The sequence below is a fragment of the Eumetopias jubatus genome, unplaced genomic scaffold (genome assembly GCF_037043125.1).
Source record: "Eumetopias jubatus isolate StellerSeaLion01/CBP00866 unplaced genomic scaffold, mEumJub1_p1.0 scaffold_10, whole genome shotgun sequence".
Taxonomy (NCBI): Eukaryota; Metazoa; Chordata; class Mammalia; order Carnivora; family Otariidae; genus Eumetopias; species Eumetopias jubatus.
The window spans coordinates 63,598,777-63,623,044 of NW_028274816.1; the positions used below are offsets into that span (position 1 = coordinate 63,598,777).

The 24,268-nt window shown below is 47.9% G+C and overlaps 1 protein-coding gene across 1 annotated transcript in view; it reads right to left on the minus strand.

Moving 5' to 3' along the window:
* Positions 1 to 1,899: 1,899 nt before the first annotated feature.
* Positions 1,900 to 24,268, minus strand: part of DUXA (double homeobox A) — a 42,448-nt gene continuing 20,079 nt past the window's right edge. The window contains exon 5 of the mRNA XM_088027036.1: positions 1,900 to 2,024. Within this exon, the coding sequence (XP_087883162.1) occupies positions 1,900 to 2,024 (125 nt within the window). The remainder of the gene's footprint in view (positions 2,025 to 24,268) is intronic.

A 24,268-nucleotide genomic window follows, 5' to 3' on the forward strand; every position in this document is an offset into this window, starting at 1 on the left:
ATGTGGGGCAGACGGCACCGTTGTGGTGTCATTTCACGGTTCGGCTTTAAACATAACCGAGTTTCACCGTAAAAACGCTGTTCCCTCGTGGACTCTTTCCATTTTGTTCCAGAGGAGGTTTCTGTGAGGTGCTGGTGCACCCTCAGCACCCGCCACGGCACTTGCTGATTGCTTTCTAAACAGAGGCGAGCTCTGTGCAGAGCCTGGGTAAGCAGTAGCATCTGGCCCAGGGGTTCCCTGCTCAGCACCGAGGCCCCGGGCCGGAGAACCGTTTGTGGCGGGGGCGTCCTGTGCAATGTGCCGGTCTCGGCGCCCCCGGATGTCAGCAGTGTGCCCCTCACCTATGTCATGACAACCAACACTGTTTCCAGGCACTTCCAGTCATCTTGTCGTGGGTGAAGTCACCCCTGGTTGAGAACCACTGGCTTAGCCACACTTATTCACAGTTTCGTTTCTACTGTGTTTCCTTTAAAGAAATGGGGGCGCCTGGGTGACTCAGTCGTTAAGCGTCTGCCTTTGGCACAGGTCATGGTCCCAGGGTCCTGGGATCGAGTCCCGCACCAGGCTCCCTGCTCGGTGGGAAGCCTGCTTCTCCCTCCAACTCTGCTGCTCCCCCTGCTTGTGCTCACTCTCTGTCTGTCAAGTAAATAAATCTTAAAAATACATATACATATATATTTAAAAAAAACCTTCATTTTTTGAGAGCAGTTTCAGGTTCAGAGTAAAATTAAGGGGAAGGTACAGAGAGATATCCTGTGCACCCCCACCCCCACTCCGGCAAGGCCTCCCCACTATCAACATCCCCCACCAAGGGTACATTTGTCACTGCTGATGAGCTGGTATCAACACGCCATGGTCGCCCGGAGTCCATAGTGTTCAGTCAGGGCACTCCGTGCACACTGTGGGTTTGGGCAGATGTGTGGTGGCATGTATCCAGCCTCATAGTATCATACAGAGTATTTTCACTGCCCTAAAAGTCCTCTGTGCTCCTCCTGTTCATCCCCCAACCCCCACTCACCACCCCACAAACGCAACACACACACAACACAATCCCTCGTGTGCTCACGCGCAGCCAGTCACACTCTCTCGCACACTTTGAGACCCACCACGATCAGCTGTATGTGGAGCACCACCCCTCCAGTTCCTCACGTGGCTCTGGAGGTGGGGACCCCGAGAAGACATGGAGGCCCTGAAAATCAGCGGGTGTGAGTCTGTGCTGTTGAATTCCTTTTTTTTTTTTTAAGATTTTATTTATTTATTCAACACAGAGAGAGCACGAGCAGGGAGAGAGGGAGAGGGAGAAGCCAGCTTCCCGCTGAGCAAGGGCTCGATCCCAGGACCCCAGTGTCACAACCCGAGCCCAAAGCAGACGCTTCACCCGCTGAGCCACCCAGGAGTCCCTGTGCTGTTGAACTCCTCACGAGTGTTTCCAACATGGCACACGGACGTTCGGACGTGGATGGGACACTAAGGTGAATGGTGACTGGGGCATGGGGGCTGGAAGAACACACAGAAGGGAGAAAAGCTGCTCTTAAAGGCCCCACGAGGCATTCTCAATGCCGGAGTCCTGGGAACTCGGCCTGGATCTTGTTTCTTTTTTTATGTTTCGCTCCAGCATCTTTTGTTCTGCTCTGCCCTTTCTGCCCCACAGCGGCTTCATCCGGAGTCCTCAGGTTCGCTATTAAGGAAAAGCCATCTGAACCCCATCCCCAACTGTAGGAAAACCCAGGCGTGTGCTGTAAAACCACCGGGGGGCGGGACGGTTCAGTACAGGGCAGGTTGGGGGGCACTTGGTGATGCCCCAGACTCCTGCCTTTCCACGGGACAGCCTCTCCGAACCAGGCGACGGGGTTGTCTGGAGGCCACGACCATCTGTGACCAATTTCACGGCGCTCGAGGTTAGAAACAGCAGCTCGGCAGCAGCTGCCGGGGGTTGTGGGCGATCAGGTGCTGCCCTCGGCCGCCTTCAGTGGAGACCGTGCGCTGCTCAGAGGCAGCTTGCTGTGCCCCGGGGGCCAGCGCAGCTGTCGGGGGGATTAGCCGTAAGGAAAGCCGATCCCATGACAAACGTGCCAGGTATGTCCGCCCCTGGGACGCGGGAGCGCCAAGGTTTGCATCATAGAACTGGTTGGCATCAAAAGATAGAGAACGTGTTTGTTTTCTGAGGCCCCCAGAGAGTCGGGATGTGGACATCATTGGACGTACCCAGAGAAACAGAACACGAGGTGCCAATCACACGTGGGCTGCAGGTGCCGCACGGAGCTGCGGGCTTGGGAGTTTCCGCATCGAGACTCCCTTCGGTGGTTTGCTCGCGTGCGTCGCTCGTGGTTTCTGGGATGTTCTGTTTCTCGCTCAGAATTCTGACACGGGGTACTTTGTGGTGAAAGGAGTACTGGAGGCAAAGTGGGAACTGTGCTGCTCGGGAGGGAAACCTGAGGCCAGAGGGGCCAAAGGTGTCATCAGAGGCTTTAGCGGAATGTCACCGTCGCCCCGTGAAACGACGAGCGTCCAAAGCCCCGGGCGTGGAGGGACTTGCGATTAAAGATTATGAATCTGTACAATTAAAGAGCTCCTCTTTCTGACTCTTTTAAGGAGGAGAGTGGGGTTTGAAGCGGGGCAGGGGAGTGGTCAGATGCGCGGTTCAGGAAGGTTATTCCAGCTTTGAGTTCGAAAAGTGGCGGGTGGGGGGCAATGTGTTGGAAAGCCTGAAAACATGCAAAAGCCGACAAGAGCATAATGGATCCTCTTAGACTCACGGTTTCGACGATGATCTGCTCACACCCCCACCCCCAGCCTACTGTATCTGCCACCCCACCCGCGATTCTTTTAAAGCCAATCCCAGACACGGTACCATTTCATCCATAAATATTTTAGTACCTGTGTCCTCAAGAGAAAGACTCTTTCTTGCATGAAGCTGACTTTGGAACCCATGCCGGGTGATTTTCACTAAATAGGAAGAGTGGTAAATGCGTTTCAGGGTTTGCATTTTTGTCAGGATTCTCCTGTTGGTCTCCACGGCTCACATTTCACTTGAGGTATCTGGGTTTTTTGGCTTTTTTTTTTTTTTAGAGTTTCTAATATGTTAAATAATCAATTGATTTCATACCAATTATACAGGAGTGCTCCCAGAATGGAGTTTTACTTTTAAAAAATTGTTTTTAATTTTTTGCTTTTTAGGGGCACCTGGGTGGCTCAGTCAGTTAAGCATCTGCCTTCGGCTCAGGTCATGATCTCAGGATCCTGGGATTGAGCCCCGCATCGGGCTCCCTGCTCAGCTGGGAACCTGCTTCTCCCTCTCCCTCTGCCCCTCCCCCTGCTTGTGCTCGCTCTCTCTCTGTCAAATACATAAAATCTTTAAAAAAATAAATTTGCTTTTTAAATGTAACTTTTTTTCCCCAAATGAGTGACTGTATGGGTTTTCTAGGGCTTTCAGAACAAAGCACACAGCCTGGGAGGCTTATGGGACAGAAATTATCTCCTAACGATTCCCCTGAAGCCTGTCTCCTTGGCTTGGACATGGCCACCTTCTCACTATGTTCTTACATGGTCTTCCTTCTGTGTCCTGAGCTCTTCTTCTTCTTTTTTTTTTTTTTAAGATTTTATTTTTAAGTCATCTCTACACCCAACATGGGGTTCAAATTCACTACCCTGAGAGCAAGAGTCACATGCTCTTCCAACTGAGCCAACCAGGCGCCCCCTGATCTCCTTTTCTTATAAGGACACCAGCCACACTGGATTAGGGCCCACCCCAACCACCTCATTTTTAATTTAACCACCTCTTAAAAGATCCTGTCTCCAAATACAGTGACATCCTGATGTCCTAGAGTTAGGATTCCAACACATCAGTTTTGGGGAGACACAAGTTGGCCTATGACAGCCAGAGCCCAGGTGGTGGGGCTACCCAGATGGGGCTGCAGGGCTTGGCAAGGGTCAGATCTGGAGATTCATTTTAGATCCCCATCAGCGGCTTAGACTTCACCCTGATTTCAGGAGGGAGCCCCCCTGGACATTTGGCAAAGGGGGGCCATGGTCAGACTTGCGTCCAAGCAAGATGGCCTTCGCCGCCAGTGGGGCACTGGGGCTGGGTTGGAGGCCAGAGGTGACCGTGGGGAGACCCAGGCAGAGACACTGGACACCTCTGGGGTCGGTAGGACGGACAGGCGTGGGCAGAGGGGAGAGATTTGGATCCAAGTCATCGGGCGTGAAATCTTTGTTCTCAACTGCTTCTGCCTCCCTGCAAGAGGAGACCCAGCCCTGCCTCTTCTCCTCTCTGCGCCCCCTTTTCCCTCCACGGAGCCCGGATGGGGTCCATGGCCATAAGCCTTTTTCTTTCTCGGGCTCTGCCTTCCCTTCCACTTGCATCGGTTTAAAGCACGTCGACAATATTCTCGGACGCCCTCTGCTGCCCGCTTTTCACAGCACGTGATAACGGCCTGTCCCTGGGCAGACACCGGGCCAAAGTGACTGCAGAGCCCTGGGATGTGGCCAGACCAGAGTGACGTGGGGTGTGAAGTGTGAAACACGCACTGGACCTCGAAGATTACGTGTGAGGGAAAGAGGGTGAAATGTCTTGTTAACAATGTCTTATATTGATCACACGTGATTATGTAATATTTTGGATATATTGGATTAAATAGCTATGGTTTGAGGGCGCCTGGGTGGCTCAGTCGTTAAGCGTCTGCCTTCGGCTCAGGTCATGATCCCAGGGTTCTGGGATTGAGCCCCGCATCGGGCTCCCTGCTTAGCTGGGAGCCTGCTTCTCCCTCTCCCTCTGCCCCTCCCCCTGCTTGTGCTCTCTCTCTCTCTCTCTCTCTCTCTGTGTCAAATGAATAAATAAAAATCTTAAAAAAAAAAAAAAGGAGGTGAGAGCCAGGATTATAACTTATACCTCCCTGGGAAGCCAGAAGAATCCAGAAATACACTCCCGTCCAATCAGCCCCAGGAGAGTGTGGTGTGACACAGAGGCACAAATTCATGCATCTCTCCACCACCCTAGGTGTGGCCACCTAGGCCCGTACTGTAGGCCTGCTGTGTGCCAAGTGCTCCCAAAGGTGGGGAGTCCGGAGGTAACTCAGACAGACGGGGCTCCACTCGCAGGGACACACTTCTCCTGAACAGGAGAGAGGGACAACACACAGTAGGAGCAAACAAAAAAATAAGACAGCAGCTGAAGGTTATTTGGAGACGTGAGAGAGAAAAATGATTGGGGTTAGGTCAGTGGGAGATTCTAGAAAGCGTTTTTCTAAGGTGGAGCCCTCAGATCCGCACGTGGGGCAAACCTCCCTTTGGTGGTGAACCTGCAGAGGGAGGCCCGGGGTCCCCCTGAGAAACACCTGCCAGGACCTGCCAGGCTGGGGCCACCTGAACTGGTCTCCACCGGCCTCAAACACAAGGCTTCTCTGCAGAGTGCAGGGGGGTGCAGGCTGGGGGGGGGAAGCCACCTGCCCGCGGCCCCTCTCAGTGAGCCCTCCACAAGCCCTCAGGGCCCCTCCTAGATTATAGACTGGGATTTGAACGTGCTCATGCCCACAGGCTAACTCCTGAGCCTGGACCTCACGCAGCCCCCTCCTCTTGCCGGCCTGGCTGAGGTTTCCATGGTAGCGGTGGTGACAGATCCTGAGGCTGGGAAGGTGGGGGCAGGGGCGTCAGCCTTTGGGGACCGGGGTCCCCATTAACAGTCTGCTTGTGACTTCTATGCAATTAAAATGCATCCTCAGACAGGGTATTTGCAGAAGGGGAAAAACAGGTCAACACAGGTCTCTGCAGCCTGTGTTGGAAATCCTGAAGCCCCTGAAAGAGCTGGTGGTATAAACCTTATCTGTCCTCCAACTCATTCACTCATTCATTCATTCGTTCATTACACCACTAATTTATTTCACAGAGTTATTCGGTTAAAGAGATGATGAGCCTGGATGATTCTATTAATGTACTGAGTCTACAACTACTTTAAGCCCCAGGCTTTGTTCTAGGGATGAAGGAAAAAACCCACAGTGCCTCCTTCCTTGATGCTTATTCCGTCTTAGATGTGGGGGTGCCCACACGGAAGTCAGTCTATAACATGACATCAGGCACCAGAGAGTCTCAGGAAGACAAAGCCATCAATACTGTTTTCAGTTTCATTTTCTTCCTCTTTCTTATTTATTTATGTGACAGAGAGAGAGCGAGAGAGGGAACCCAAGCAGGGGGAGTGGGAGAGGGAGAAGCAGGCCTCCCGCCGAGCAGGGAGCCTGATGCGGGGCTCAGTCGATCCCAGGACCCTGGGATCATGACCTGAGCCAAAGGCAGACGCCTGACAGACTGAGCCACCCAGTTGGTAGTCTGAGTCCCCAGCGGTAGGACATTTTAAGTGGTGGTTACATCGTAACTCAGTGAATGTAATAACCTCGTGGGGAATGTGCGGTGGAAACCCCACCTTCCTTCCCCGTCCCACAACACCCGTACCCTCCCTGGAAGCCACATCTGTCACACGTTCTTGAATGCATCATTCCAAGCACATGGCACCGTCAGCCCCCCATTTTTTTAACAGAATAGTAATTTGTGCACCCACTTTTCTTCGACTTGCTGTTTTCCACTTAATGTGAAGACAGCATAGCATGGCGGTTAGAAGCATGGATGGAACCCACTTACTGGCCGGTGGCGGTGGGACTCTGGGCCAGCTACTTAGCTGCCTGCTGCCTCAGCTCCGAAACGGGGATTGTCATAAGGATCGCGAGAGTATACTGGTGTCTGCTGAGCTGCGTGGACCCATTAAATGAAACATAAATCTCGGAGATCATCCCATACCAGTGTGCTTAAGCAACTTACTCCTTTTTCATATAGATTCGGAGTATCTGACTCTGTGGATGCTTCGTCCCCTCCTCATAGAGACTGAGGTTGCACCCGACCCTTTGTTATAAGAAACGATCTGCCATCAAATCCCGGATACACGTGCTATTTCACACATGCGTGAGCGCATCTGTGCGGTACATTCCTTGAGGTGGAGTTTCTGGATCACACGGTTCAGGCATTCCGAGTTGGCGTGGAGAATGCCAAGTGGCCCACCGTACGGGTTGTGTCAGTCTACACGCCCGCCCATGACGGATGAGCGCTGAAGAGATTTCAACCTAAAAACACGGTTTTCCGATTTCTCTTGAACATTCAGAAGACATGAACAGCACCAGGTTCAATTTCATGCATGGAAGCCATTAAACAGTGTCTGGTAGCCCCTGAGCACTTCAGAAAAACGCACTCTCTCCCCTTTACCGCGCTCCCCACCCCTCCCTGCTATCCTCAGGGTCGAGACTCCATCGGTGCCCATTTATATTGTGCTTGAGGTGCGAGCTCCCCTTCCACAGGAGATGTTATTCTGCATGCTTGAGAACACTGAGGCCAGACAGACAGGATCACTTATTTTAAGAAAATGTCAGCCCTTTTCCACAGTGGGTGTGCCATTTTATGCTCCCACCAACAGCATACAAATGTTTCCGTTGCTCCGCATCCTCACCAACACTTGATATTGTCAATCTCCTTATTTTCCCCCATTCTGGTGAGCAGAGTGGTCACTTTTTTTTTTTTTTTTAGTGAGTGTGGGAGGGGAGAGGATGCATCTTTGTGGAAAAGGGGAGTATTTCCGATTGGTTATGGTGCACCAGCCCACATCTGTTTTCCTCCCTTCTGTGACCTGGGCAACCCTCATGAGCATTTAAGGTGGGGAGGTTGGACTTCAGAAGTGGCTGCGAGCTTGGGAGGCAGCTACTTCTGATACTGATGCCCCAGGGGTTGCTCTCCCCACTCCACTGCTCCCTTCTCTTGATTCTAGGGTCAGGGATGCTCTCCTGCTACTCAAGTCCTGCATGCCAACCTTGCCCACCTCGCCTGGCCTGCCTTCCTTGATGGTGTCCCTTCCATAAAAGCATTTTCTGTACCCCCCGCATTTCATAGGTCATTCTGCCTTTCAGAAAACTTCTGTCCCTCCTAACAAGTCACTGATGCTCCCATAGATTCATAAACATTTACATATGAAGCACCTACTGCGCGCCAAGCCCTGGGATGGGTGGAGGGTACAGGAGGAGACCAGAAGAGGCAAAGTTGCCGTTCTCACGGAAGGGAACTTGGTCGGTAGTGAGGGAAAGACAACAAAAAAAGAAACGAGGGTGCGGGAAATGGGGAGATGTTGGTCAAAGAGTGCAGTTTCAGTTGTGGGGGATGAATAAGTTGTGGGGGTCTAACGTAGAGCGTGGTGACTCTAGTGAACCGTAACTGTACTGTAGCTATAACATTTGCTACACACACACACACAGACACACACACACACAATCACGCACAAATCATCACCATGTCACCATGTGAGGGGATGGATGTGCGAATTAGCTTGCTAGTAGTTGTTGTTTCACTCTGTAGATGTGTGTCCAAACATGTATCAAAATGACGTAAATGCATATACAGTTCTTATTTGTCAATTATACCTCACTTAAGCTGGGGGAAATAGGAAATGAAGAAGCCAGTCTCAGGTGCTGAGATGACATGCCTAAAACAAAGCCGACAGTGAGTAGAACAGAGGGCAGTGAGCAGGGAAGGTTCTTCTGCTTTTGCTGGTTGGGGGGGCGGCCCAGGACTCTGCATTTTTAATCATCCCCTTGCCCCCTCCACACACATACATATTCTGATGCAGGCAAAGTCTGCAACACGCTTTTCAAAAATCCTGGCTGCACCGTGACAGGCATGGTGCTGCATAATTTACAAACAGCACCTATTATAACCCTCACCACGATCCGGGGCTCCAGGGGAAACATTCCCCACTTTTAGAAGAGAAAACTGAGTACCAGAAAGGTGAAGTCACTTTCCCACGACCTTCTATTTTCATCCGATCCCCCCCACAAATATTTACTGAGAACCATTAGTATGGCAGGCTGGGATTCTAACCCTCACACAGTCCAGAAAGTTCCATTCTCCGAGTGTCTCCCAGCCTCCTCCCCATCGCCACTCTGGCTGCAGTTTCCATGGCGACGGGCAGAGCCTGCCTACATCATTGAAGCCTCGGCAAATTCTCTTAAGGACCAGGGCAAAGTAACAGAGTAACTTTCTAGAAAAGTTGAGCTGGCGCTGGGGGAGGTCTTGGGGGGGGCGGTCCAGGCCGGAGGTACCCCCATCTGGGATTTTGGGCACGTCTTTGGGGCACATCACAATTTAAAATGGGCACATTTAAAATGGTTTCTTAGCAGGAGGGGAAGAAAAAAAAAAAGCCTACCTGCCAGTGCCTTTACAAACACGAGTAGAAATCACGGGTTTCGGTTCTATGGCAGCCACCAGCCCCGATGATGCAAACAGCTTTTGTTCTTTCCAATACTAAGTAGTTTCTTGGCTGATTCATTCATTCAACAGGTATTTATCCCTAGTGTTTCCAGGACCCAAAGTTAACAGATTGGAGGAGATGCAGGTTTAACCAAAAGAATGACATCTGTGAATGACAGAAAAAAAGAGGCTCCTTATGTTGGAGGCTACCACTCCCCAGCTGATCAGTGACTGAGAGTTTTCCTCCATGTCTTTTTGACTTTCAAGTATCTGCCCTCTTGCCAAATATCTACTTGATATCTCAAGCAGCCATTAAGCAAATATATGTTGGGGGCTAGCTATGTGCGTTTAATTGTCCTAAGTTCTGGGAATACAGGGTAAACAAGATAGATAAGGTCTTTACTTTCCTGGAATGTTCACCATCATGCAGGGATGCAGAAAGCAAATGAGTAAGAAATAAATTAGCAAGATTATTTCACACGCTAAAGCAGGTTCTAAAACTGTGCAGTGGAAATACAATATAAGCCTCAAATGCACACCACGCCTGTAATTTTAAATTTTCCAGGAGCCATATTTAAAAAGGTAAAAAGACAACAGTGGAATTAATCTTTTTTTTTTAAGATTTTATTTATTTGACAGAGAGAGAGCACACAAGCAGGGGGATCAGCTGGCAGAGGGAGAGGGAGAAGCAGGCTCCCTGCCGAGCAGGGACCCCCCCCCCCGATGTAGGGTTCAATCCCAGGACCCTGGGATCGTGACCTGAGCCGAAGGCAGACACTTAACCGACTGAGCCACCCAGGCATCCCAATAGAATTAATCTTAAGAGGTTTTACTAATCTTAATAGGTTTTATTTAACCCAATATATGCAAAATATTACCATTTAGACCAAGGACACCAATGCAATAAAGCGATCAATGAGATATCAATTTTTTTTTACTAGATTTTCAAAATCTGGAGTTTATTTCACAAGTACAACACATCTCCATTGGGACTAGCCACATTTCAAGCACTCAGTAGCCACAAGCTTGCAGCTACCATATTGGAAGACATAGCTCTAAAGACCACTGTAAGGAAAGCTGTAGGGTAAAGAGAGAAAGTGATGGATTTGGAAGTAGGTGGATACTTTGGACAAGATCTCTTGCTTCAGGAAGTCTGGAGAGGAGCCCAGGAATTTGCATCTATAAACCTTTACCTGCCAGATGATTCTGAGCCAGGTGATCCCCAAGGCACACATGGGTATCAAGGCCTGGGCAGGCAGGGAGTGATTGAACACCCCCCCAACAATCCTAGTAGCTAAGAATGATAATTATGCCCATTTGCAAAGGGCAAACTGAGCCTTCAGGGAGGTCACCTCCATTACCAAAGACCCTGTATTTTCATTCGTTCACAAATAATAAATATAGGTATTTATTGACCACCCGCTCTGTGCTGAGACTGGGATTTTGCATCCACACATTGTGTGTCTTGTGGGCCTGGAAAATTCCAGTCTCCAAATCCTGCACTGCATCTCGCTCACCCCTGCCTGCCACCCCTCCAGCTGCCGTTTCTATGGCAACAGTCTGTGCCTAACATCAGCTAAGCACCCTTGAGCCGAGTGAGAAGTGGTTGATGTCAGAATAGCCTGGACTGAGGATGGTATGGCTGAGGGCGGGTTAAGCCCTGCAATCCCTACCCCACCCCACATTACTGGTCACTTAAGCCTTTATTACTCATTAAAAGGTCTCTTTGGAGAGGAAAAAAAGAAGTCTCTTTGGATGGGTTTTTTTGCAGAAGAGAAAAAAATTTGGCCAAGTGAGTTGCTGCTGATTCTTAAAGAAACCGCAGGTTTACCGTGAAGCTGCCGCTGCAGGTGCCAAGCACATACCCGTGATCTATTCTCACCACTCAGCAGCACCTCATTCTTCCTTCCACACAAGTTGATTGAGTGCCTGGGGCACTGTGGACACTTGAACATAATTGCAAAAAAAAAAAAACCAAAAACAAAAACCCTATTATAAGGAGTGAAAAATAGGGCTGCAAAAGCTTCAAGGATCTTTCTCCCCAAGAAACACAAGTGTGAGGGTTCCATTTATCCTCGTTTCAAAAGATGTCGGGCCCCTGTTTTCTGGCACCTGTTCGCACCCAACCGCTCCAAGAAACTAACAGTAACTTGAACAAAACCGAAGAATCAGCTACAATTCATAACCCAAATTCCCAAATTACGTTACTTTCAAGATCAGTGGCGGGGGAGGGGGGACGGGTGTTGCAAATGGAGATTGTTTTGGGCAGTGCATTCAGAAATTGCTATTAATTTCGAGACTTTGCTGTTATGAATCACAATTCAAATTCTCGGGACAGGTGTTTCCCAGTGGCACTTTGGATGGCCTGGAGAAATTTCTCAATAAATTCACGCCTCAAGAAGGGAAGTAGATGGCATGAGGGACAAAGGGTTGAACATCTGCTTAAGCAAATGTTTGCTTGTTTTTGTCCACAACACTGTGTAAACTGCTAGTGTTTTCTTCTAATGATTATGAACATTTTCACCGGTTATTTTTTTTTTTCAGAAGCCCAGCCATTCGGGTCCTAAAATATCATGGTCCTAATAAGTAAATGATGGCAGTGTAGAGGGGAGAATAAACTTTAAGTGTTTATTTTCGTGATCCTAAGCAGAATGGACAAAGAATGAAGAGTTCAGAGATTATGGCAAACAGCCCTGCAGAGAGATGTTCTGAAATACACAGAGTATGAGGGAGTCCAAGCCAGCCAGAGACCCTGAAGCACGTTAATTATTCCTGCTGGCAACCCTCCACTTGGCCACACACAAACTTCAATTTTATTGTACAATTTTTATTGTACCATAGCTTGTAATAACACACTATTGGAAACAAACTCAATATTCTTCAAGAAGGGGCTGGCTAAATTCTAATGAACGTATTCAATGGGATTCTATTCAGCTGTGTAGAATTCTAAGGATGTCCTTTAGGGACTGAAAGAGCAAAATGCACAGTGAAGTGAAAGCAACTTGTGTAATAATGGAAGGGTGGCTATCGTTGTGGAAAAAAGGGGGAGAGGAACATATATATATATATAATGCAATACATCATATTGCAATACATAAAACGTATGTCATAAATAATATATAAAACGTGTAATATAATAATATATAAAAAGACGTCTATGTATAGGCTATCTCTCTTACGGCATGGGGGAGGCATGGGGTAGCTGGTGGACATGGGTGATGTCCTAGGTTGATGGGGTAGACTGGATGCTGTATCCTTCCAAAATTCATATGTTGAAAGCTAATCCCCAGTTTGGAGGTGGAGCATTTGGGAAGTAATTAGGTTGTGAGGAGCCCTCATGAATGGGATCGGTGCCCTGGTAAGAGGCCCTACATGGTGACTGTAGTTAATAATACCACATTGCATATTTGAAAGTCGCTAAAAGAGTAGGTTTTTTTTTTTTTTAGGATTTTATTTATTTATTTGACAGACACAGAGAGAGAAAGCACAAGCATGCAGTGGCAGGCAGAGGGAGAGGGAGAAGCAGGCTCCCCGCTGAGCAGAGAGCCCGACACGGGACTCCCATCCCAGGACCCTGCGATCAAGACCTGAGCCGAAGGCAGACGCTTAACTGACTGAGCCACCCAGGCGCCAAGCAAGGTTTATTGAGCGATAGCAAAGTGATAGCACAAAGCTCCTAAGGAGGGAGGGGACTCGCTAAAAGAGTAGATCTTAAACGTTCTCATCACAAGAAAAGAAAAATCGTGAGTGTGTGTGGTGACAGATGTTAGCCAGACATATTGTGGCGATCATTTCACAATACACAAAAATATCAAATCCTTACGTTGTACATCTGAAAGTAATATAACGTTATATGTCCATTATATACGTCAAGAGAAAAGCCAGAGAGCTCCCAGAGAGCCTCCTTGCCCCCTTTTGTCATGTGAGGTTATAGCAAGAAGATTGCCATCTGTGAACCAGGACATGGGCCCTCACCAGACACCAAATCTGCCGGCACCTTGATATTGGACTTCCAGCCTCAGACTGTGAGAAAGAAATCTCTGTTGTTCATAAGCCACCCACTGGGTGGTATTCCGATATAACAGCCTGCATGGTCTACGACAGCAGCACTCCCCAGAAGCAGAGCTTCAGGCTCTGTGTGGGTGATTACAAGAGAGGATGATGGATGTACCAAACTCCTTTCTCTTTCTTTCATTTCTGATAAGTCAGCCAGGTCATGATGTGTTATCCTTTTATATATTGTTGGGTATCGCGTGGCAAAATTTGTTTAGAACTTTTATGTGTCTGTGTATGATGAGATAGGCCTGCCATTTTCCACTCTAAGGACACCTCTGACAGGGCAAAAATACAGATTTCTGTTTGCACAGCAATAGGATGATGCCCAAATGAATGGTCTCGAAGGGACCAAAAAAGACTGACTGATGCCAAAGTGGCCCAGTTGGGAGGCCCGAAGCAAGGCGCCAGCCTGGTTCCCAGGCCTGAGGCGCTCTGGTCTAGGGACAAGAAGCCCACGCACAGTACATTAGAGAAGTTCGCAGGCATTGGGGGGTGACGACGCCGACTCAGTGGGACTTGCAGTGCGTTGGCCGCAGGGATCCCAGAGAAGGGTGCAAATGGGGGATTTCTTCTGGGGCTTCATCCTGAGGGACTTGGTGGATCGCAGTGTCTCTGGCCAAGGCAGGCTAGCCTGAAACACAGGAGGGAGAGATGGAGGTAGCTACTCTTGTCATCCAAGGGTGTGGGGAGACTGGGGGCAGCGGGAATGGGGAGAGAATCAGAGGGACCTTGGTGAGAGACAATGTGAGAAGAATAAAAGCACTGAGAGCTCATGCTCAGGGAGGAGTTTACCACCTCCCCCACCGCCAGATGACAATCATCAGTAGAATTTTCCACTGAGCTAAAGGCCAGGCTGGACTCCAAGAATTATATGCATCCCATGTAATCAAGGATGGGGAAGGTTTCTCTTAGACACAAAACAGTGCGGACAGCATTCTGGAGACATCTGTTTAAAATCACATGTGTCTGAATACCCACTTGTTTAGCAAATTACCCCTGGATTTGATCCTCCACCAGTCTTCATCCAAATTTTAGGAACTGACAACATTGACTTTTATAATCTGCGGGCTTTATTTATCTAGAAGTGTTTACCATAGTGTCTGGCACACAATAAGTGCTCAATGGAGCTCTTGTGGAATCAATTTCCCCAACACAGAAAGAATGGAACATTTCGTGTTAACCTAATGTGTACCCTCTTTTTTTAAATGTTGACATATATTTCATATTTACCTAAGTACATGTCTACATGTGCATAGGTAGAGGCATATTCATAAGGAAGTTTGGATTGATAAATTCAGGTGGAAGTTAACTCCCAGGGTTTGGGATCTACACCCGAAGGGATGACAAATGCTTTATCCAAGTCAACTCACTTCCCCTCCCAAGGAGCCCCAGGGGCGGGCATGCGCGAGTCTAATCTACACTCTAACAAACAAGGAAACTGAGGCGCGGAGAGACATAGCAGTCACAGAGCGTGAGTGCCACCAACCATTTTGCCCCCAAAGCAAACACCCCGAACACCCCACTAGCAGTGTCTCCACCCCCCGCCCAACACCATGCTCCTTCATCACACTCACTCCCCTGGTGATTTCTTGCAGGCTCTGGCTTTTATCACAAACATGCTGATGGCGCCAGAATGCGTATCTGGGTTAGAGAGCCCAGAGCGGGGTTGTCAGGGTTCACAAATAAAAATACTGGACGCCTGGTTTAATATGAATTTCAGACAAACAAGTAATTTCTTAATAACTGTTTTGCTTTAGAAGAGATTTAGATTTGGAGAAAAGTTGCAAAGGTATACGGAGATTTCCCCTAGACCCTGCACCTGGTTTCCTCTATTATTTGCAACTTACATTACCAAGGTTTGTCACAATTAATGAACTGTCAAGACATTGTTGTTTAACTGAAGTCCATACCTTTATTCAGATTTCCTTCATTTTTACCTAATGTTCTTTAACTGTTCTGGGATCCCAGCCATGTCACATTTTTAAAGGCTTTATTTTTATTTATTTTTTAAAGATCTATCCACCTATTTTTTTTTAAGATTTTATTTATTTGCCAGGGAGAGAGCACAAGCAGGGGGAGAGGCAGGTAGAGGGAGAAGCAAGTTCCCCACTGAGCAAGGAACCCAGTGTGGGACTCCATCCCAGGACCCTGAGATCCCGACCTGAGCCTAAACCAGGAGTTGGACGCCCAATGGACTGGGCCACCCAGGCACCTCACCACATTTTTAATTCTCATGTCTCCTCAGGCTCCCTTTGGCTGTGGCAGCTTCTTCAGCTTTCCCTGTATTTGATGACCTTGACAGTTTTGAGGACTGGAAAGGTATTTTGTAGAAAGTCCCTCAACTGGGACTAATTGATGTTTTTCTCATGATTGGACTAAGGTTATGGGTTTTGGGGAAGAAAACCCCAGAGACGAAAGTGCCATTTTTTATCACACCATATCAAGAGTACATACTGTTGATGTGGCTCGTGGCTTGGCCACCTGGATGAGGTAGTGTTTGTCAAGTTTCTTTCCCATAAAATTACTCTTTTCTCTACCTTTCCATACTTCCTCTTTAGAAGGAAATTACCAGCTACAGTCCACACCTAAAGAGTAAAGAGTTAGGCTCCACCTACTTGAGGGCAGACAATCAACGCAAATTATTTGGGACTTTTTTCTATATGGGAAATTTCTCTGTTCCCCCTGCAAAACTAATAATTGTTTTTATTTATTTATTTATTTATTTATTTATTTATTTATTTATTTATTTATTTTTAAAGTAAGCTCTAGGCCCCACAAGGGGCTTGATCTCCCAACCCCAAGATCAAGAGTCACCTGCTCAGTCACCTGACTGAGCCAGCCAGGCACTCCACTAATAATTGTTTTTAACTGTAAGTAGGTCTTTTCTTTGAGACACACATGAAAAAGTTATTTGTTGTTTATCTGAAATTCAAACTTAAGTGGGCGTCCTGCATTGCATCTGGCAACGTTATCCCAGAGCCATATATCCAAGGGCATTTTTGACATCCCACTATTGGAGGTCCAAAAGGCATCTCAGAATAACAAATCCCAATCTAAGCCACTGACAGCCACCCTCACCCAGCCAGCCAGCTGGTTCCCATAAAGGCATCTCATTCCTCCAGTTGCCCAGGCCCCAGAACCCGGGAGGATCCTTGACTCCTCTCATATCTCATAGCCAATCAGAAGATCGGGGCCGATCCTCATTCAAAACTGTATCCAAAATTTCAGCAACTTTGCACCATGCCCAATGTCACTGCCCTGGTCCATGCCACCAACAGCTCTCGAAGGAACGATTGCAAGAGCCCACCATGCCCAAGCCATTCTCCCAACCTCTATCCTTGCGCCGAGTCTAGTCTCAACACAGTGTCATAATCCTAATTATCCTAAATGTAAATTGGAGGCTGTCCTTCCTGTTAAAGTCCTCCCATGGTTCCCATCTTGCTCAGAGTAAAGGTTGCTATGCTGAAGGCTGAGACCTCTGTGTTCTTTGCTTTCCCATATCAGCTGTCTTTACTCTGGCCTCTCTTCAGCCACACAGACCTCCGGCAGGGCAGGCGTGAGTCCACGCCTCTACTCCTGTTCTTCTATCAGGAAAACAACATGGCGACATGTCTTCACTCAACTCAGGATGTCTTCTCTAGACCCCCTACTGGAAGTGTCACGACCACCACCCCCCCACTGCGTTCCATGTCCCCCTTCTCTGCTTTGCATTAATTGCTCCTGAGGAAGAGAAAAGCAGCCCCTGATCTCCAGGAGGAAATGGCCTGGCACGTCATGAGGACGGGAAGCCTAGCTGTGGTGTTCTGTTACACATCAGCCCTCAACAATTGTCCTCCAGAACATCGACCTTGGAAGAGGCCACTCTATAATCATGATGGATCAGGACAAAACACATCTGCTCTGTAATCATGTCTAAACCCAGACGTGAACATTGTCCAAGACACAGAAAGATACTCAGTCATAGCATCACCCTCATTTCTGACCACATCCAATCTAGAACAAAGCCTTGCTTCCTTAGACTCTTCCTCAGAATCCCTTAAAGCAAATCCAAATTCTAGGTAGGATAGGTTGTTCCCAACACCCTCTTACCCAGTTTCTACTGTGCCTTCTCCTGCATTTCAAAAATGAACCATTGTATTCAACTCCAGGTGTCTTCCTGGACACTCCTTAGAATTCGACATTAACACGCTTGTCATCATATTCATTGTCTGTCGCCCCATTTTAACGTACACTCTCTGAGGACAGAAATTCTGCCTGGCAGTGACTGGCTTGACAAATAGTTTTTGAATGAAATTATCAATGATGAAATCGAAGCTCAGGGGCAGGAGGGAATCTGGGCAAGGGCACACATCACGATGTGGTGGAGACAGCTGTAAACCCAGCTCTGGGAGCCCTTGCTCCCGAGCCCTGCTGCTGGGTTCGCACCACCCCACTTGGGCATTGGTGGAATTTGCCTTCCCCTTCTCGAAATTTACCTGTTGCCCCTCTGGGGAGGTAGTTCCCTCTTTGAAAAACAATGGATTGAAGTAAGTCTGGAGCAACAACATTCTTCATTTTCCAGATCAGTGGGACACTCTTTTCCCCAAATGAGGAAGTTTTAGACAATATTCTAGCAGCGCCATCTTTTGACAATTGACCTCAATCACTGGTGAGCTTTTTTGCATCCATATGCAACTTCTTAACCCAAAGGAACTGAACCAAGGGGTGGGGAGGAGGCAGTTATGTCCACGCGCTGCCAACCTGGGCCTTCTGAGACGGAGTTCCTGCCCTGTCCCTCAGGAGTAACTGAGAATCTGTGAGCTCACCCCACAGATGAGTGACCCCTCTTCAGGTTTGCATGGAGTCGTTCTCTCACTGGAGAGCTCCATCCCAGCTGAGGCTGCCTCTCTCTCTCCTCTGCTGCAGTTCTCCAACCTTTCCATGCCCCCCCCCTTCCTTTGACTTTGGCATTCCAGAGATCTGCCCTTTCTCAAGATGGGTTTTTTGTTTTTAGAGATTTTATTTATTTGTTTGTTTGTTTGTTTATTTTAGAAAGAGGGAGCATGAGCAGGGGGAGGAGCAGAGGGAGAGGGAGGGGGAAAGAATCTCAAATAGACCTCGTACAATGCACAGAGCCCCACGTGGGGCTTGATCTCAAGACCTTGAGACCATGACTTGAACCGAAACCAAGAGCAGGACGCTTAACCCGTTGAGCCACCCAGGTGCTGCTCAAAATAGGTTTTTGGCACTGTTATCCTTTCAACAAGAATACATTAAGAGGGCGCCTGGGTGGCTCAGTCGTTAAGCGTCTGCCTTTGGCTCAGCTCGTGATCTCAGGGTCCTGGGATCGAGACTTGCATGGGGCTCCCTGCTCAGCGGGGAGCCTGCTTCTCCCTCTACCCCTCCCCCCTGCTCATGCTCTTTCTCTCTTGCTCTTGCATGCGCTCGCTCTCTCTCTCTCTCTTGCAAAAATAAATAAATTCTTAAAAAAAAAAAGAATACATTGAAGATTTGCTCCTCCCCAAGACCCGCTCTAGGTCGGGGACATCCTGGGGAACAAGGTTGGCTGTGTCATTGCCCAGAGGGAGCTAACACTATAGGGCAGGAGGACAGATCATTAGCAGATGAACCCACTTTTTATAAAAATCGTTTTGGATATGGACACGTGCAGGCTCTGAAGAAAATGAAGCAGGTGATATTTTAGAGAGTGAACTGAAGTGGAAAGATTCTGCTTCCTTAGTTTCAGGGACCCCAGGATCCCACATTTTTAACAAGCCCCTCCAGCCAGGCGCTCCGAGGCATGTGGTCTCTGGGCCCAATTTGAGAAACAAGCTAAAAGGAATCAGATCTGGTGCCAGGCATTTTATAGGATGATTTGCTTTATGTTCACGCCAACCCTATGATCCAAGAACGGTTATGATTCGTGTTCTAGAAGAGGAGCGTGGGGCTTGGAGAGGAAAGATCACATGCCAAGTTTCAATATTCTTGATTGTGCGGCCAGGCTGTGATTTGGATCCCACACACAGCCTGACTGCGAAGCCTGGGCGAGCTTGGGTCTCTGGGCTCCAGTCCTTCCTCCGGCCCCTCCAGCCCTGCACCTCCCACCTCTGTTTCCATGGCAACAGCTTGAGCAGCCTCTGTCCTCACACAGGTGGGGTCCCTGTGACGGGAAGAGGGGGGAAGGGGGTCCGCGTAGCTAAGCTGTTGTCACAGGATGCCACAGACTGGGCGGTTTCTTTCTTGCCGTCTGGAGGCTGGACTTTGGAGCTCAAGGCACTGGCAGATTTGGTGTCTGGTGGGAACCGGGCCGTCTGGTTCACAGACTACGTCTTCTCTGTGTCCTCCTGTGGGGGAAGGGGCGAGGGAGTGCTCTGGGGTCCCTTTAACGAGGGTACTGGTCCCAGCATGAAGGCGCCACCTCCCAAAGGCCCACTTCCTCCTCATGCCATCACCTGTGGGTTAGATTTCAGCAGATGAATTTGGGGCACACAGTCGGTTAAACGTCTGCCTTCAGCTCAGGTCATGATCCTGGAGTCCCGCATGGAGGGAGCCTGCTTCTTCCTCTGCCCGTTTCAGACACCAGACCAGTGTGGCTGGGAAAGGAAGGGCTGAGCAAGGGCTTGAGCCTCCAGTGGCCCCAAGAAGTCTATCAGGTACGTTTTTGCCCAAATTAAAATGGAAACTTAAGAGTCCTTACACTGGCACACACACACAAAAAAAAATAGAATGGCTTTGTGGTCTTCTGCGGATGCCTAAAGAAATCCCATGTTCTAGTCAGCACGGCTGAAAGTGCCAGTGGCTGAAAGTATAATTATTTATATGACTGAAAATAAAGTACGTGCTGGGATATTACTCAGCCACGAGAAAGAAAGAAGTCCTGACATTTGCAACAACATGGGTGGGGATTTTTGGATACGGACATCATGCTGAGGGTGTCATGCTGAGATACAGTCAGACGGAGAAAGACAAATACCACATAATCTCACTTATGTGGAATCTTTAAAAGAAAAAGAAGAAGAGAGAGTCAAACTCACAGAAACAGCAGCATGGTGGTTGCCAGGGGCGGGCAGGTGGGGGAAATGGGTTGTCGGTCCCATAAGACGAGTAAGTTCTGAGGCGCTAAAGCACAGCGTGGTGATACTGGGCAGGAAAGGTTTTCCTACCTTTCAAGCTCCTTCCAGGTGGTTTAAGAATTAAATTAACATGAGCCAGACTGACAGGAGGAAAAAAAAAAACAAACCAATATTTAATTATGTGCACACAGAGGAGGCCCAGTAACAAAACTGAGACCCCAAGAAATGACCAAGACAAGCAGTTTTCATACTTTTTAGACAAAGTGACAATAAATCTGTGAGGAATTGACAGGAGAAACAAATATATGTTTGGGAGCTTCAATTAGTGAAGAATTCTAAACAGAATTTGGGCCGAGGGTAGTAAATTAGTGAAAAGTGATAGGAGTTGTTTATATAGACTTCTGGCTCTAAATCTGCTAACTCTGGTAATAAGGACATCTCTCTACCTCCTGGTACAGGGAGGGTCCCTTTGACGTGAGAGATTTATTTCATGTTTTCTGGAGCCAGAGCGGGCCTCAGAGTGCTTTAGGTTTTGTGGGGGGGGGGTTGTTTGTCTTTGTTTTTTTGCACTGGCTGTTTCTTAAGAAACTTTTAATTTCAAATAATCAGTATACCAAAATGGCACATTTGGGGGCAGCCTGCCCTTGGCCCCTATAATTACTGTAGTTAACAATACCGTATTGTGTACTTGAAATTGCTCAGAGTAGAGTTTACACTTTCTCACCACACACACACACACACACACACACAGTTACTCAAATAAAACCACCAATTTTAAAAACAAAATAAATGTTCATGAAGGAAATGGATAATATTATTCTGGTGGTGATTCTCTGAAATGATTAAAATGAATTTGATATACTGTGATACATACGTCATTTTTTGCAGGCGTGCACAGAGGATGAGATGCCTCAATGTGTGTAAATGAGGTCAAATTAGCGCATCCCCCGCCCTGCTCCCCGTTTCTTTCTTCAAATTATTTCTCTTTCCGATTTTCTCTTTATTTTCTCTTTCCCCTCCACCAACGCTCCTCAGCCCAAGGGGAAAGGACAAAACCCAGGAACTATCTTCTGCCTCCTGCTCATAATCTCTGTCTCCCTCTCTCCCTCTCTCTCTTTGTAGCAGAAAGCCCCAGAAGGAGCGGATGCAGGGGTCTGAGAAATGTGATCTTCTCTGTGAACTGCAAGCATCCCACAGACCTCAGATCTTCATGCTCAGGCAGGGAGCACAATGCAGCTGTGGTCTCAAGACCCCTCTCCAGCTGCAGAAACGCCCGGAATCTCAAAGGAAAACATTTCTAGTGTCATCATTTTAGGAGTGAGGAGAACTTTCTCCAAAGACCTCTCGGCAGACACCGTCTCACGTCCCATTGCCCAGATCTCGGTCACCTAACCAGCCCTAATGTAATCATCAGCAAGGAGAATGGGAGCTCCATGAGTGAATTAGACCCACCGAAGTGACTCCTGTAGCTCGGGATGGGGTCGCTCTTTCATGACTCAAGTGCTTGCTCCAGGTTTTCACAGACCTTATTCCCTTTCGTCACTCAGGCCTCCGCACAAACACCACCTCCTCAGGAGAGCCTTCCAGGAATACCCCACGTAGAGTAACCTCACCCAGCCACTCCCCCTCTTACTGCATTGTTACCTGTTCTCCCGGCACTTATCACAATCATAAGTCATCTTGCTCACTTATGTTTTCTACCAGGCAGACACCATCATTCTTGGCGTTTTACGGGCAAGGAAAACAGAGGCACGTTCTTTGGTCCCTTTAAGGGTCAACCCTGAGTTTGCACGGATGTGGATGTTACCACCTTGGTTTCCTCCCCATCACTTACCTGCATCCCCCTAAATTGTGGTTTTGGGGTGCCTTTGATTTTTTTAAATAATAAATCTGAAAAAAATTACTATAATTTGGGGCACCTGGCTGGCTCAGTTGGTGGAGCATGTGACTCGGTCTCGGGGCTGCAAGTTGGAGTTCCAGGTTGGGTGTAGAGATTTCTTTAAAAAAATAATAGTAGGGACGCCTGGGTGGCTCAGTCAGTTAAGCGTCTGCCTTTGGCTCAGGTCATGATCCCGGGACCCTGGGATCGAGCCCCCGTGGGACTCCCCGCTCAGAGGGAAGCCTGCTTCTCCCTCCCCCGCCCCCGTCTCTCCCCCGATTTGTGCTCTCTCTCAAATAAATAAAATCTAAAATAAAATAAAATAAAATAAAAAGTCACCTCTGCTTGAGAACCACTGCTCTAAATGGTTGAACTCAGACTTGAGCCTGCATCACAATCCCATAGGGGTGGTAGGGGAAGGCATGAATGGGGGCTTGTGTAAACAGTGCTGGGCCCTATCTCTAGGGTTTCTGGTTTGGGAGGTCTGGAAACCTTACCTGGAGAGTCCCTGCTGTAAATAATCAAGATTTCTGTCTCTCTCTTTTTGTTTTGTTTTGCTTTGCTTCTTCCTCTTTTATTTAATAAAGATTTCATGTGGCAGGGAAATGTTAAATCCATCAGCATATGGAGTTAAGAGCCCGTCGGGACGTGTGCATTGTGCTAAGCCTTAAGGTATGTGCGGTCCATGAGGGAACGATGATTCTGCACTCCTGGGGACACAAAAGGCCCCCTTCGGCTGGTTGTATTACCTCGCCTTGCACCTGCGAGCCTGTGCCTGTGAATTTCTGTGGCCGTTGCTATGCATGACCACTAGATGGTGCTGGAAGCCAAAAAATAAAGTGGTCCGTCTCCTGCAGAAATTAGACGCGGGTGGGGGGTTGCCTTTTTAAGGCTTTCTTCCCGGGTTAAAACAAGAACCCCCACCAGTTAGACACTCCATTATACCTGCAGTTCGCCATTATATAGAGTTTTCCGTATTAGCAGTTTTTCTTTAAATAGGTTGATTTATTTATGTGTTTTTATTTTTTTAGAGAGAGCAAGCGAGAACACGGGGTGGGGGAGGGACGGTTTAAGAGGGAGAGAGAGAATCTTAGATAGGCTCCGTGCCCAGCATGGACCCCACAGCTGGGCTGCATCTCACAACCCTGAGAACATGACCTGAGCCGAAATCATGAGCCTGAAGCTTAACTGATTGAACCACCCAGGCTCCCCCTGATTTACTTATTTTCAAAGATTTTATTTTTAAGTAATCTCTACACCCAACATGGGGCTCGAAATCACAGGGTCAAGCGTCGCTTACTCCATTGACTGAGCGAGTCAGGTGTCCCTCTTTAAATAGATTTAAAGGCATTAGCAAACATAGGCATTAAAAAAAAAAAAAACTAGCAATGCTTCGCTTTCAGTGGGGAACTGGAAGCATCTGTGAGAAACACAGTAGCCAAAAAGAAGGGGTAGAAGCGGGGGACAGAGGGAGGGGAAGAGCAAGGAGGGCATGCTATCAGAATTTAACTGTCTAAGATTCCCAGAAAGGGGCCATTTTCCTTCAGCACTGCCCTTAAAAGGGAAGTGGGTAATTATTAGACATTTTAACAACATATTGACACCAAGTTGAGCTTTCTTTTTGATGCAATTAGTATGATTTAATAATACTATATGGCATGTCCATATATAGCCTTAAAATTACCTCTCATGTTGGGAAAATGAACTAGGTCCTGCATATGTCAAGCAATGGATGGTGAAGATTCAGCAAATAATGTCCTCCATAATAGTTAATTAGTAAAATTGTGCTCCAAGTTCTAGTATTTCAGAGCCGAGAGAGTTCAGAGCGTGCATAATGGTAATAATGATAATAATATTTATTATTTATGTATATGTTATAATATATGTTATGTATATATAATAACATTTATTCAATGATTCCGCTCTGCCAGGCATTATTCTGTGCCTTATGAGGTCACTCAGTGAGTCTTCATTTAATCTCTAAACAAACGTAGGAGCGACCTAGTAGTAG